The 14714-nt window shown below is 40.8% G+C and overlaps 1 protein-coding gene across 4 annotated transcripts in view; it reads right to left on the minus strand.

Moving 5' to 3' along the window:
- The window catches only part of LOC117795018 (zinc finger protein 568-like), a 49007-nt gene that overhangs the window by 13641 nt on the left and 20652 nt on the right, over positions 1-14714 (minus strand). For 2 of the 4 annotated variants that reach the window (XM_034639177.1, XM_034639176.1), the window contains exon 4: positions 2719-2806. The exons of 1 other annotated variant lie outside the window; for it this stretch is intronic. In XM_034639177.1, coding sequence (XP_034495068.1) covers positions 2719-2806 — 88 coding nt within the window. Of the gene's footprint in view, positions 1-2718; positions 2807-9066; positions 9236-14714 lie in introns of those variants that run through there. One more of the 4 variants, XM_034639175.1, reaches the window with a different exon arrangement.

Genomic DNA, 14714 nt, shown 5'->3' on the forward strand with positions numbered 1-14714 from the left:
TGCAATCTAATAAAGTGGAACTCATCATAAAAGCAGAGTACAATTGTGATTGCCATGAGCTGTCTGGGTGAAGTGAGAGATGTTGGTCAATGGTACAAAGATTCAACTCTTCAGGATGAATACATTCTGGACATCTAAAGTACAGCATGGAGAATACAGATATGTCTATTATATTTGAAATTTGTTAAAAGAGTATATCTTAGATGTTCGCAACAGAAATTAAAAAATTAAAAATCCTAACTACATAAGGTGATGGACATATTAATTAGCTAGATTGTTAAAATCATGTCAAAATGTATACAAATATTTATATTTTGTAACTTGAGCAACAGCTAAACCTGCAGGAAAGGAAAACAGGATTATGGGTGAAAGGATCCTGAAACACAGCATTTAATGGGAAAAACAGAAATTAAGGCACTAATATATATAATCTTTTTCCCCTGTTTATCTGCTTCTGGGTTTCAGGAGCTGTGAGCACCAGCCCTGGAGAGATGAAAGGAACAGCCCCTCAGAATCTGATCTCCTCTAATCTTTCCTGGGAAGGGAGGAGATCCCAGAGCCCCACCAGACCTGGACACAGCCTCAGAAGGGGATTTGATCTGGTCTGGACTATGGGAAAGCTCACTATGGGCTCTGATCTCCTGGCCTCTGGGATAATTCCAGCTCTATCATTCCTAAGCCTGCCCAACAGAAATTTAACTCTCAGAGTTCATATTATTTTAATCTAGTTAGTCACTTCTGTCTACTTCATAAAATAAAAATCAACTGAACTCAAACATTTAGAATTTCTGGGACAATTATGTTAGAAACTTTATAAAGATGCATTTATTTATTTGAGAGAAAGAGAGAGAGAGTGAGTATACACAAGTGAGGGGAGGGAAAGAGGGAGAGGGAGAGAGAAATCTCCAGCAGAGAGAGAAATCTCCAGCAGACTCCACACTGAGCACAGGGTCCAACATGGGGCTCAATCCCATGACTCTGAGATCACAATTTGAGCTGAACCGAAGAGTCAGATGCCCAACCTACTGAGCCACCCAGACACCCAGAAACCTTTCATTCTTAACAAGAATGTAAAATAAAGGCTACTACTAGTGCTAATAAAAATGCTTTGGTTCATAGATGATGCATCAGGGGTGAAGCAGAAACTCGCACAACACAGAAAGGGAACTGTCCCAACTGAAGCAAAGTCCCCTGTATACTACCTCTTCCTTGCACTGACCCTACAATCCTGAATTCAACTATGTACCCATGTGCTCTAGATTAAAGGTTCCCAGATGTAGGCATCATGACTCTTCATGTTTTTCTAACGACCAGATACCATGGAAACAAGCAGTTTCTATCTGTTTGCATCTCTACACTTGCTCAGTGTTCTTTACCACAGCACAAAAAACCTGGAGAGACTCCCATCTGGGTACCTAAGTCATGAACAAAGAATGTATGGGTAATATTTATACAGACAAATGCACACATAATTTTATAGGTTATTGATACATAGCTGATCCTATTTGAATTAAATCCTATGCTGTCTTCAAATGTGCTGAGTTGAAAATTGTTATCCAAAAACATAAAACATAGATAAAAAACAAAAACACAGTAAATTAATATTGTGGAAACTATCATACAAAAGGAAGCATTGTTATGGAATTGCAAAACAAGAACAGGGAAAAAAAATTAACCCACCAAATTCTGAATAAAATGTACACTCTTAAAATGATGTTTCTATATAATTATAATTTTAAACAGGGATTGTTGCAAAAAGCAAGTATTTGAAGCACCAGTCTGTGTTATATGGCAGTAAAATTGCTCAGAAAATTCGCAATTGTAAAATGCCCAAAATGTTACGAACAAGCATTTAAATAACACTGAGAAATTTGTTATTAATATAATACTCCCAGTTTTACACAGAATGCAAAGGCTGCAATTCATCTTTTAGAAGTAACAAAAGAAAACAAAACATTTCTGAATAAAGAAACACCATGAGTTGTAAAATATGCCGCACATCACTGGTATATAAAATAAACATTTAGGTATTACTTACACCACATTTCAGATACATTCTGAGGAAAGTGGATGAAAATACTGATGATTATATTTATATTTATGAACAAAACATTTTAATAAATATGGGGATTTTTACTAATTACCTTACTTCTTATAAAACACATGTACATTTAAGCACGTTCTATCAGAAATTTAGAATCCAAAATCAGAGCTGAATTTCACAGGAAACTAATCATAGATTGAAGACATATAGGACACAGACAGAAGAACTTCATATAAATAAGACACTAGAAAAATCACAGTTTTTAAGAAATACAACAACTGATGTCTGCTGCAATGCAAACATAGAACTTAAAAAATGGCTTAGCATAGAGTTCCTCAGAAATATGCACAGACTTCCCTAGGCCCCCAAAAGTCATAGAAAAGCAGACAGATCACACAGGCCCTCATAGGCTATGGAAGGGTCTTTGGTCCTCCCTGTGAATATGATGGAAGACTGGGGTGGGGGTGGGGGGTGAAGGAGAATCTTAGAGGATGTAGAAGCATGGGGAGTGTTAGATAGGACTGCCCCTCTGTGATAGCAAGGGAAATGAACTGAAGATTCCGGAAAATTATCTCCATTCAAGCAGAGCTTCCCAAACCACATTTTAAGTTTTGGCTTCCCTCCCTGACCTTTGGACCTCACCTGTGTCATCTGCTTCATTCATTTCCACCTACCTGGTTGTACAGCTACTGTCCGCCTTCACTTCACATCCCAGGACTTTTTCTTCTGCTCCAAAAAGGTCTGGCTTAGATGCAGCAAGACCTGTTTATTTTTAAAAAGGGAATATGAGTTTTGCTGGAGATCCTCTAACTTGGAGTTCGGTATTGTCCTCAGTAAAAGAGAGAGGACATTGTAGAATTCTGAAAATGATTTCCCAAAATCCTGTTATTTTATTTATTCATAACAATTTTTACGGCAATTACAGGTTCTACTAGAACACTGGGAATGGCAAACAACAATCCTTTCTAAACATTTACTAGTCACTAGATAGCATTACAACAGTTTTTCATAACTTAATGCAAAAAAAAAAAAGCCACACAAAAATAATTTATGAGATCAAACGTATTATTCTTCCTCTTTTATGAGAATCTTCTGTCAAATATCCAGTAAATGGAAGAAACTAGGTTTTAAGCAAGGTCATCTGACCTAGAGTTTCTGTAACACAACACACAAGTCTATACACAGACACTACCTTTTTTTTTTTTTTTTTAAGATTTTATTTATTTATTTGACAGAGAGAGAGATAGCCAGCGAGAGAGGGAACACAAGCAGGGGGAGTGGGGGAGGAAGAAGCAGGCTCCCAGCAGGGCTGGATCCCAGGACCCTGGGATCATGACATGAGCCGAAGGCAGACGCTTAACTGACTGCGCCACCCAGGCGCCCCTATACACAGAGACTACCTTAAAGCAACGTTCCACAGGGGCCAAGGGCAGGCTGTCCTACGATGGGACACTTGTGAAGTGGTTTTTAAGTTAAATGCAACTGACACCTGTAGGCCCAAGAGAAACTTTTGCCCCTCCTTTAACTACGGAGAAGGATCTACATTGGGGGTCTTTCCCAGAATAAGGGCTGTTATCAGAGAGAAATTTTATCTGGGTGACCCATCCAAACATCTGCTCTCCTTATTGCTTTGCAAAAACATTCCTATTCTCAAAGTAGCAGACCATTCTTAGTCCAGGATGCCATATATACTTCAATTTGCCTGACTTCCATGTCTGTAGGGTTCCTTATACTTATGATATTAAATTTGATTTTTCTCCTCTTCATCTGTCTCATGTCCGTTTTGTTCTTAGTCCAGCTAGACGGACCTTGAAGGGGACAGAAATTCTTGCTCCTTGAAAGTATCAACTCCAAATGTATCTAATGAAGCCAGCACTGACCTTGTCAGTTCAGAGGAGAGAATGCTCCCCCGCCCAGCTATACCAGATAAGCAACATAGAGCCTAGGCTCAAGAGATAGGAATGTAGCCACTAGCCTACAGGGAGTTCATCAGCACTACCCTACAGATATAACTACCAATGCACCTAATAAAACCTCTAAGATAAGAAAGATATGTTACTGATTCAAAGTCTTTTGCGACAGAATACACCTCTGGGTACCAGGTGCAGCGGCACCGTAAGTTATCAAGGAACATCTGCTAACACGGCCTCCTGGGTCTCCAAGGAACAGCACTCACCTCAGTGATACTGAACCAAACCATGACCTTGGGCTCTCTGAACAACAGAATTTGACAAGAGGCCAAAGACGGGTCTCAGACAAGGCTTTACTGGGGCTTATGCTCCAGCATGAGGGAGAGAGCACAAAAGAAAGTGTCCTCAGGCTGACTCCCTGAGGAGAGGTCAGGGAAAATGTTTTAAAAGAAACTTTGGTGGGAAAAGAGTGCTGTCTAAGCATATAGTACGTGCTTAGAGGTCATGCTTTTTCACATACTGCTTGTCTAATTACCATATTAAATCTCCACCCCTAGGCAGGATTTTTGGTATTAGAATGAGGGAAAGAGTCAGAGAAATTTCAGCACTGTGGTCCATCTTGGCGCAGCCTGGTTTGGTCCAACCTTCATTAGTGTTCATAGTTAGCATCCTTCCTCCAAATTCCTTCATCGTAACGTACTTACAAGGCATAGAGTTTTGGCTTCCCTCCCCCCCTTATGGAGGCAGCCAGAGAATGCTGGATTTCACAGTCAGTATTGAGAGGGCGTGAGTCCAGTCTCTGCTCTGTCTCATCAGAAGACCCTTGCCCCCAGTTTTCCCCTTAAAAATCTTCACTTGCAAGCCATCAAGGAGTTCAAGACTTCTGAGCATTAACTTCTTAATAAGCTTATCTTGGTTCACTGCAAAAACTCAGTGTACCAAACTGATGAACACGGGCACCTGGGTGGCTCAGTTGTTGTTAAGCGTCTGCCTTCAGTTTGGGTCATGATCCCAGGGTCCTGGGATTGAGCCCTGCACTGGGCTCCCTGCTCAGGGGAGAGCCTGCTTCTCCCTCTCCCACTCCCCTAACTTGTGTTTCCTCTCTGTCTGTCAAATAAACAAATAAAATCTTAAAAAAGAAAGAAACTGATGAACATAGGGGAAGGGAAGGAAAAGTAAAATAGAACAGAATAAAAACAGAGGGAGATAAACCATAAGAGACTCAACTATAGGAAACAAAATGAGGGTTGCTGGAGGGGAGGTGGGTGGGGAAATGGGGTAACTGGGTGATGGGCATTAAGAAGGGGACCTGATGTAATGAGCACTGGGTGTTATATACAACTGATAAATCATTAAATTCTACCCTGAAATTAATTATACACTATATGTTATCTAACTTGAATTTAAATAAAAGCAAAAAAAAAAAAAAACAGCTCAGTGTAAGTTTTTACTGACTTGCCACGCACAGGGGAGACAAACTCTCCTTTCCTTTGGTTACAAATTTCGTGACCACAGGGGATCTCAGTTCTGCCCAAGTTTCATTGGCCCTTGGCCAGTGGAAACATAGCAAGGCCCCATTCACCAGCTGCCCAGACTGCTTGGTCTAGGGACAGAACTGAGATGCTCCCACGACCAGATGCTGTTGGTCTATGGTGCTTTCATCTGCAGTAAGAGAAATAAGGCATCTGGCTGGGAAGAAGTCTCTTGGTGAATAACTGTGTGACAACACAAGAGACATTTATTACTTGGTTTGAGTTTCAGCACATACTCGTTTTGGTGAGGACTAGTCCTCTTCTGCTTACAAGAGAATAAGAGCTCTAAGAGGCTACTCTGGGTCTGGTTCTGTGCTTATGTTATTTAAGTTGGTTTTGGCCAGCAGTGGGAAACACTGTTTCTGATCTAGCTCCCCACTTGCAGCCCAGTAGGTTCCATGTTACAAAATTGGTCAGTGTTCAGTTATGACTCTACCAAAAGGAAACGATGATTTTCTTTCATAATACTACATGGCCACAATACACTCTAGAGCCAAGAAAAGATGCCACTCTCTGTGTAGAACAAGGGTTGCAGGTCCAAAGGAAGGATGCGTCGTCACAATTTTGCCAATCTAAATGCTTAATTCATTCTGTAGATGAGATTCTGAATGAATCCAAAGACAAGGGACATAAGCTCCTCACATCACAGAATGGCAGAGGTCAACCTCAGTGCTGTGCAGTGGTCCCCATAGGGATTCTCATTTACAACACAAATAATTTACTCTTCCAGGAGAAGTACAGAAGAATCAGCCACTAAGCTTTCCCAACACTTTCAGTGTAGCCAGGCTAACTCCAGAGAAAACCAAGGCACAAAACATAATCAACCATCACCAAGTGATGGTTCTGAAGAAGCAAGATCACTCTAATTAGCACATCGGTCCACAACTAAAATCCCTTAGGTACTGCCCAGCATTCAAACCCACTAAAATGGAAAATAAACCATCACAATGGGGAGAAAAGGGATGGAGAATCACCTTCCAGTACTCCAATGGAATTCATGTTTAATACACATGGATTATATATTTGCAAGTATCTAAATAAATGGAAAATTAAACTAGGGGTGATTTTAATGTCCAAATGGCTAAATGAGGACTCTCTGAAATACCTAATTAGTGTACTTAAACACCCACCTTAGGAGACCAACTATTAAACTAACAAACTGAGTGGGATATATATTTTGGTTGGTATTTAGAAGCTTCTAAAAGGAACACTGACAAGATACTATTTGTGTAGGCAACAAATTAGAAACCTTCTGAAATAATGAACAAAAATGAGCTCAAGAATATCAACTCCTATAGAAGTACTTTCCTACGGCTCTTTTTATCCTTTATCCTTTATGCCAGGAAATGAGGCATTAAAATAAAATCCTCTGTCAGGAAAAAAGAGTTCCTGTCCTCTCAAAGGTCCTTCTAGCTGAACTAAGAATAAAACTGATACGATGCAGATTAACAGGAGAAAATAAAATTTAATCGATGTACATATGGGAAAACCACACAGACATGGAAATTCCAAAGACAGTCAGGAAAATAAGGTATATATACCATCGTGAACTAAGGAGAAAGGGGTAGTGGTCTTGAACTTCAGAAGGAAGGAATGCACTTCACAGGGTGAAAAGAAGAGCAATGTTTGGTATTTAGGTATTTGCCCTACCATACAGATGGGTCATTGAGATAAAATTTATCTGTTAATAACGCTTAATTCTGGAAAAGACACCCAATTTAGATTCTTCTGTGTGGTTAAGGGAGGGACAAAAGTTTCTCTTGGGCCTGTCTCAAGTATCTTCAGCTCAAAATAATCCACATGAAAAAGTGGCACATTCTAGGGGTTCTGTCCTTAACCCTATCAGGACCAATGAAGCCCCTTGGAATAATAAGCCTGGAATTTTGCTTAGAGTGTTGCTGGGAGCCTTACCAAGTGAGTAAGGAAGGTCACCTCCTGGCAGGCACAAGAACCTCGAGATATTGTGGGGACATCAAAAAGAGAAGAAGTAACCCATATATGTAAGTTTTGCAGGTGACTCTGATGGCAAGTATTTGGCTTGGCTTCTTTTTCTTTTTAAGATTTTTATTTATTTATTTATTTGACAGAGAGAGGGAGACAGCCAGCGAGAGAGGGAACACAAGCAGGGGGAGTGGGAGAGGAAGAAGCAGGCTCCCAGCAGGGGAGGGAGCCCTATGAGGGGCTCGATCCCAGAACCCTGGGATCACGCCCTGAGCCGAAGGCAGGCGCTTAATGACTGAGCCACCCAGGCACCCCTTGGCTTGGCTTCTTAGCCTCAAAAGTCTGTTAAGAGTTCAACCTGAAATTTCTTATAAAGAGTTCCAGTAAAGCAGATTTAAAAGAACCTATATAGCCAGTCACTATTCCTCACTATTCCTACTGCACTTATGTAAATAATTAGGCCAAGTTTGTCAAAACTGGGCTTATTTCATAAACACATTTGTCTTAATTTGACTATCTTCAGTAAAAATGAGGGTGTTTTTAGAGAGAAAAATTATATTTTACTCACACACCTCTGTGGATGTTAGGTTCCAGTTCTGGTGTACTCTTTTAAAATTTTTTGTTGCCTGCCTACAAAATTGGGCTGGATCTTGAATTCTGTTTCCCCAAGTATCTGGCTATGATTCTTCAAACTTTTCCAATTTCCTCCCCCTCTATTGACTTGGGATCACTAAGAACTAAAACTGCCCTTTTTTCCCCACAAACTGAAACTAGAGGACTGCAGGTCAATTTCAGAAAAACTGCCACAATGGCTCATGCTTTCACAATCTTCTTTCCTGTTGCCACATGGACCACTCAGAAAGCTCACAGGAACATTTTAACTGCAGAACAGGAAAATCTCTGATTGCCACTGCCTGAGCTCGCACTGTCTGAAGAGGCTTCAAGCCTGACATCTAGAAATCTTCCCACTGACGGCACTCAGGACTCAGACACTGGGTTTACCATCTGTTTCAACCATTTACCTGTGTGTTTTGTTTTGTTTTTTTAAGTAGGCCACATGCCCATCGTGGGACTTGAACTCACAACCCTGAGATCAAGAGTCTCCTGCTCTTCTGATTGAGCCAGTCAGGCACACACTCTGGAATTCTTTAGATCGGAAATTTATGAATACATTTTATAATTCCTAGAAACATGTGATTTTCATAGCACAACTTTCAATAAAGCATAACATATGTTTACTAACAGACTCAAATATCTTTAGTTTCTCTGTAATAAGAAGCGAAAGCAGATAAAACTATGTTTAGTAATTAATGTTTCGTTATTTTACTTTATCTGGAAAAGATTTAGATGTTCTGTGAGTTTAAACCAATTTATCATTTAACCTAGCAAAACTTGAAAGTTTCAAAGGTTTTGAAAGCTCTAAACCTTTTTACCTATTCAACCTACTTGCTCTTAACAATTACCAATGAAAACTCTATGAGACAGACAAAATTAACCATTATTTTGACGACATGGATAGTAACAGAGATAAGACTAATATAATAAATTTAGGTACAACAGAAGTTTTATATTTAATGCTGATAACTATAAAGATATATCCATTTTAATTAAACCAACAACCTTGAATAAGCTTCAATAACAAATATGTTACACCTATGTCTACTAAAAAGTCAGTCAATATGTTCCCTACTGTCAGTTTTACCTGGGGCTCCTGTGGGGAAATCTAGTGGGAGTGTAAGTCCAGGAGCCTCTGGGCCCATTCATGTTGATTTGGAAGATGCTTCCATTTGAAACTCCAAAGGAGGTTTCTGTGAAGGTAGAATAGTAAGGGTAGGAGGAACAGAAGCCAGGGTTGCTAGAGGTCTGTCTACTCCTTCTCCCTCCGGCAAAAGAGGCCTTTTCTCTGGTTGCTTTTCAGCCCTCTACACCATTCATTCAAAAAATGTTCAAATGGTTTTACTTTGGAACAGAAGGAGCATTCCCCCTCTTCCTACGCAGAAGTTCAGAAAGAACACAGATGAAACAAAACTAACGGAAGCAGAGAGAACATCTGATAGCACTCCTTCTTCCTCCAAACCTAGAGCTTCATCAACTGAACGAAATATCATCCCAGTTTCTGGTTTATCCCCAAAAGGTGGAGATTCACCAAGTGAACCAAACAGCTTCCGAGACAAGCTAAGAGAGCCAAAACAAAACCCTGTTCTTGGAGGGACCATATTGGGAGGAAGAAATCCAAGAGACCCATTCAGTGGCCATCTTTCTTTTAAGCATAACATATACATGGGCAAGGTGGCATTACAATAAAAAAATCATTTTTTTCTTGGTCCTAGGTTAATAACTAAAAAAAAAACCCCAACCAGCTGGATTCTCCCTAGGGGGTTTGAGAAGAGGAAAGAATCAGCATTCCCCCATTTTCTACACACACACACAAACACGCTCATATACATGCACAATTTCCAACAGCAATCTTCCCAAAAGCATATCCTACATTCCCATTTATGTCACATCTGGTTTTTTTTTTCAAATAGTATCTTATAAACTACAATAGCCCCTGCCACAGCTTAAGCTATGCAAGCTTAAACAAATGAGTTACAAAAACCTGAAACAAACAGTTCACGAAAAACCAAAACAAGTGATTCAAAAGAATCCAACAGCAGGGAGACAAAGAAGGAAAAGGTTCAATGTGCACTTACTGAGGGAACTTACCAGGAGCCAAAATTCTAGGTCCCACTACTTATAATTCCTTTCTCTGTTTCACCAAATGTGGTTAAGGCAGTAGATGGCAGTTCAGGGCATCTAGAAAGGAGTGTTCCCAAAACAAAACAAGTTTCAGCAGCTGCAAGGGTCTGTTCTCCTCACTTCCCTGGCCTGGAGTCAACTAGCCTCAAGTAGCTAGCTCGGACCCATCACAACCACTAGGCTCAGTAAAGAAATGGCTGAGTAAAGAACTGGCATGCCTTTGCGGCCAACCACTCCATCTGGGAAATCCCAAGGGGACTGCACAAATCAAAAGCACAGCTCCTGGCCGGCTCAACAAAAATTATAACCAAAGCTTAAGATGCAAGAGCATCTGGTTCCAGGGGTCCCAAGCATACTAGGTTTGGCCATTCGTTATTGACAAAATCTAAAGGCAGAGAGACCAGTGGTGGTGCAGCAAGAAAGGAATTCACTTCAGTGAGATCAACACTAGGAAGGCAGGAGAACAGTATACTAAAGGCTGTTTCCAGAGTGCTGAAAATACTAATAGGTTTATATAAGAAAAATGTAGGACAAAGTCAGTAGGTACATGCAACTGGGCACTAAAGATGAGGCTGATCATTGTCTAGGGGTCAATCAAAGGAACTCTATTACTTAAGGGGGTAGTTTGGTTCCCATAAGGAGATTTTGCCTACCTGGTCTTTTCCCTGAGTTAAAAGATAAGCTTGAAAGAAGAATGTAATTAGGAAGTACAGACTGAGGTAGCTGGAGTCCTGTTTCACACAGACCCATAATCATAAATCACTAAACTAGAGAAAATAGACACAGCACATCTGATCCCCTATACCCATCCACTTATCTCAACACAGACACTCCTAGTTCCCAGTGAAGACTACCAAATCAAAGTCCTGAAACATCACAGTTTTTGCCAGCCTTCTGAAGTTAACAGAACGCTGGAGAAGGTAGTAATGTCGCAGTAAGTCTGTATTCGAAAAATAATGCAGCCGCATCATTAATGCAATGTTTATTGAGCATTTACTCTGTGCACACATGCAGGGTACCATGCAATATGCCGGGAACCTCAGGCACATGTCTCCTAATACTGTAGGAGTTGGTACTCGGTGTCCCATATTTCCTCTGAGGATGTAGATGCTGGGCCCTGCCTTTCTATTTCTTCTTTTTCTCGACTACTGATTGTATAAAATAGGATCTAAACAAAGATGGATGGGAGGAATACAGAAAGCAAGCGTGGAGTAGTACTTCAGAGGAAGTTCTCATGGTTTTCTTTCTTTAATTTTTGGTAATTTATTTTTTTTAAGGTTTTATTTGTTTGAGAGAGAGAGAATGAGTGAGAGAGAGAGAATGAGTGAGAGAAAGAGACAGAGAAGAAGCAGGGGAGGGGCAGAGGAAGAGGGAGATGCAGACTCCCTGCTGAGCAGGGAGCAGGACACAAGGCTTGATTCCTGGACCCTGGGGTCATAACCTGAGTGAGCTGAAGGTAGACACTTAACCGACTGAGCCACCCAGGCACCCCTATTTTTTGGTAATAATTTAGTGCAGGGGAAGAAAACTAATTTTCCCACTGCCCTTCCAGGTTCTTGACTGAGAAACAGATTGACAGGAGAAAAACAAATTAAATGTCTTAAAGGAACCCCAAACGCATGAGGCTCAAAGACATGCAACTCACATTTATATGCCATCCTGCCCTCAAGAGAAAGGGGTAGGGATTTAGAACTTCAAAAGGGAGAAAGAAGTCAGTAAACAGGAAAACGGAAAGAGCTCATGGTAAGCTAATTTTGCCATGCCAGGCAGGTAACTCTTTCTGATCTAAAAAGTTATCTGTGGTATCAGTTCTTGTTCCTGGTACAGATTCCTGTCTCGAGCATGCTATAAAGGCACATACGTGAGTTGTATCTTTCTACAATGTCAGCTTTATTCAACCGTCATGCAAGATTACCATAATTGGAAAGCAGGTTAAGGATTCCAAACTCAGTCACTAAGCATTGAACTTGGCTGCATACACGTCACACAAAACAAACGATGTAAAGTCACACAACAAACATGATACAGTAAGGGGTAAGAAGTCAACGAACCAAAGGTGAAGTCAGTCTCTTGAGCATGCAGTTGAGATGGGGACTCAGGTCTATGCTGAGCCCACTCTTGGCCCAGACTGCTGATCACGTTCAAGCAGTGTAGGATCTCCACTGCATTCAGAGATCAATCAGGCAGAACCTTTGGTGGAAGGTGCCTTTCAAATGCCATCAAACATGGTAGGGTTTGCTTCAAAACTTTTTGCAGTTTGCTGCACAAGTCCTTTCTTCCTGACAGATTTCATCATCAGTCTTGGGCCTTTGCAGGCCTCTTCTCATTCTATTGATGGTCAGCTCTCAGCTCTGCCAGAGCATGGGCTGGGCTTACTGATTATCAGTCCTAAGTACTGCCAGTCTGTGCTGGTATGAGCGATACCCGGTCTTAGCTACAATGTCCTTGACTGCGTACATCACTAATTGACATGACTGGTTACTTCACATGAGTGACTCCATCTTACTCTTTACAGTCCCCCATCTAATTTCTTTTAAATAATTAAAGGAGAAAAGGGAAAAAATTTCTGAGCCTGCTGTGTCCTAATTGCCTTCTGGTCAAAACGATCTATATGCACGGTTAAGTATTTTGGAGTCAACTATTCTGTTTCCACTCAAATGGGTTTTTTTTTTTTTAATGTTACGTATAGAGGTAGAGATAGATATCTTAAAAAACAAAGAACAACTATCTATATATTTAAGGAAATCTTTCCATTTGTACCAACAAGATGAATTTTGTTTGGCAGTAAAAATCCCTGTCCCTTTCAAGGTTCTTCTAGCCTAAGAATCAAATTGACATGAGACAGATTAACAAGAGAAAATAAAATATAAGGGCATAGGTATGGGGAATCCACACAGACATGAAAATCCAAAGATATGCAAACATGTCATTCTGAACTAACAAGAAGAAAGCAACGGTCTGTGGCTTCAATGGGAAGAAATGCAATTCATAAGAAGATGGAAAAGAGTACACGTTTGGTAAGCATGTTTGCCAACAATGGCAGAAACAATGGGACATAGAGGACTTTGATCAAACAGGCCTTATCAGCTTCCTCCTTGTCCACAATACTTAGATTATACCCTCATGTATTTATCTATGGTGCCATCTCTTCCTGGGGCAGTTCTGCTATCTAAACTATTTTTAGGCATTTGAGGGGAGAGGTAAAGACTTTTCCTGAATCTGCTGGGTTTTGATTGCTTTTGAACTCAAAATAATCTTCATGCCAAAATGGCCCGATTTGAGATGGCCGGTTCTTGGCCCCTACAACTTGAAGGACATTTTGTCATATGAAATAAGCCAAATGCAGAATATTCCAGTGAAAACGGTGATGGCCATTGTGTCAGATGCTGTGACACAGTGCAGGTAAAAATGGTCATTTTTAATGATATTCTTGGGTGTCCACTTGGGCTACACATGCAATGCTGCTTAGAATGCCATCTGATAGAGCTCTGGTCAGTGAGATGGAGAAGTGCCTGTGGAGGCAGGACTGCCCTGAATGAAAAAGAAATAACTTACAACCAAAATCCCTATGAGCTGTTAGATTTTTTTCTTACTCCTTAATCATGAAACAGGGTTTGGTACCTAGTGGTGGGGCAAAGATTTTGGGGCCATGAGAGATGAAAGAGGGGCACAATGCTGCATATGGATAATACCAGAGCAAAAATGAGGAAAAAGAGTGTACCCCATATGATGTCTCAGTCATTTTATCAGACATGGGCTTCCTACATATTCCTCGTGTACATAAAACAAAATACACACCTTATTTTCTATAAGTATTACTCTTTCTTGGTATAGCTGAACACTAACAGCTATAAAATGAAATTATTATATTTCACATGCAATAATGTTAAATGTGATGAATCTGTTACCCAACTTCATTGTACTGAATTCCACACCTTACAGAAATCCTATTTCCACTCCAGACAGGATAAGTCTAAGAAGAGCAAGGGCTGTGAAAGACCACGGGGACTTCTGGTCTAAAAACTGGGTGGACTACTTGCAGTAGACATGTTCACTGCCTCTGACTGCTGACCTGTGTCCCCACTAATCAGCAACCAGCTCAGAGCCCAGAGCACGTGACTACCCTAATCATGGGCTAAGAGAACGAGGGAGGTATGTGTCAGCTCTGAGGCCCATCCCTGGAAGAGCACCGATCTACAGTGCATCAGACCTATGCTGGGTTATACACCTGGAATACCAGTGCTTTGTGCAGCCACAGCCCATGCCTTGCTGATCCTGCCTATCACAGGGTCCAGAGGCTTCTTCATCTCCAACATCTACTCTGACATATGCCATTTTAAAGGGATGTCTACAGTGCTTCCATCATCCAATACCCCCTCACCATTCGCCGCCAATAATGCAGACCCAGGGAAGATCAGTAAACTCTGTCATCCAACAGCATCTGCTTGTCAGTAACACCCAGGAATGCAGTTAAATCATGAAGAAAAATAGGAATTCCCTGATCCTCAGGAACTCACCATATTTCCCAAGCCTCCATTCCATTTATTC

The sequence above is a fragment of the Ailuropoda melanoleuca genome, chromosome 12, assembly GCF_002007445.2.
Source record: "Ailuropoda melanoleuca isolate Jingjing chromosome 12, ASM200744v2, whole genome shotgun sequence".
NCBI classification, from domain to species: domain Eukaryota; kingdom Metazoa; phylum Chordata; class Mammalia; order Carnivora; family Ursidae; genus Ailuropoda; species Ailuropoda melanoleuca.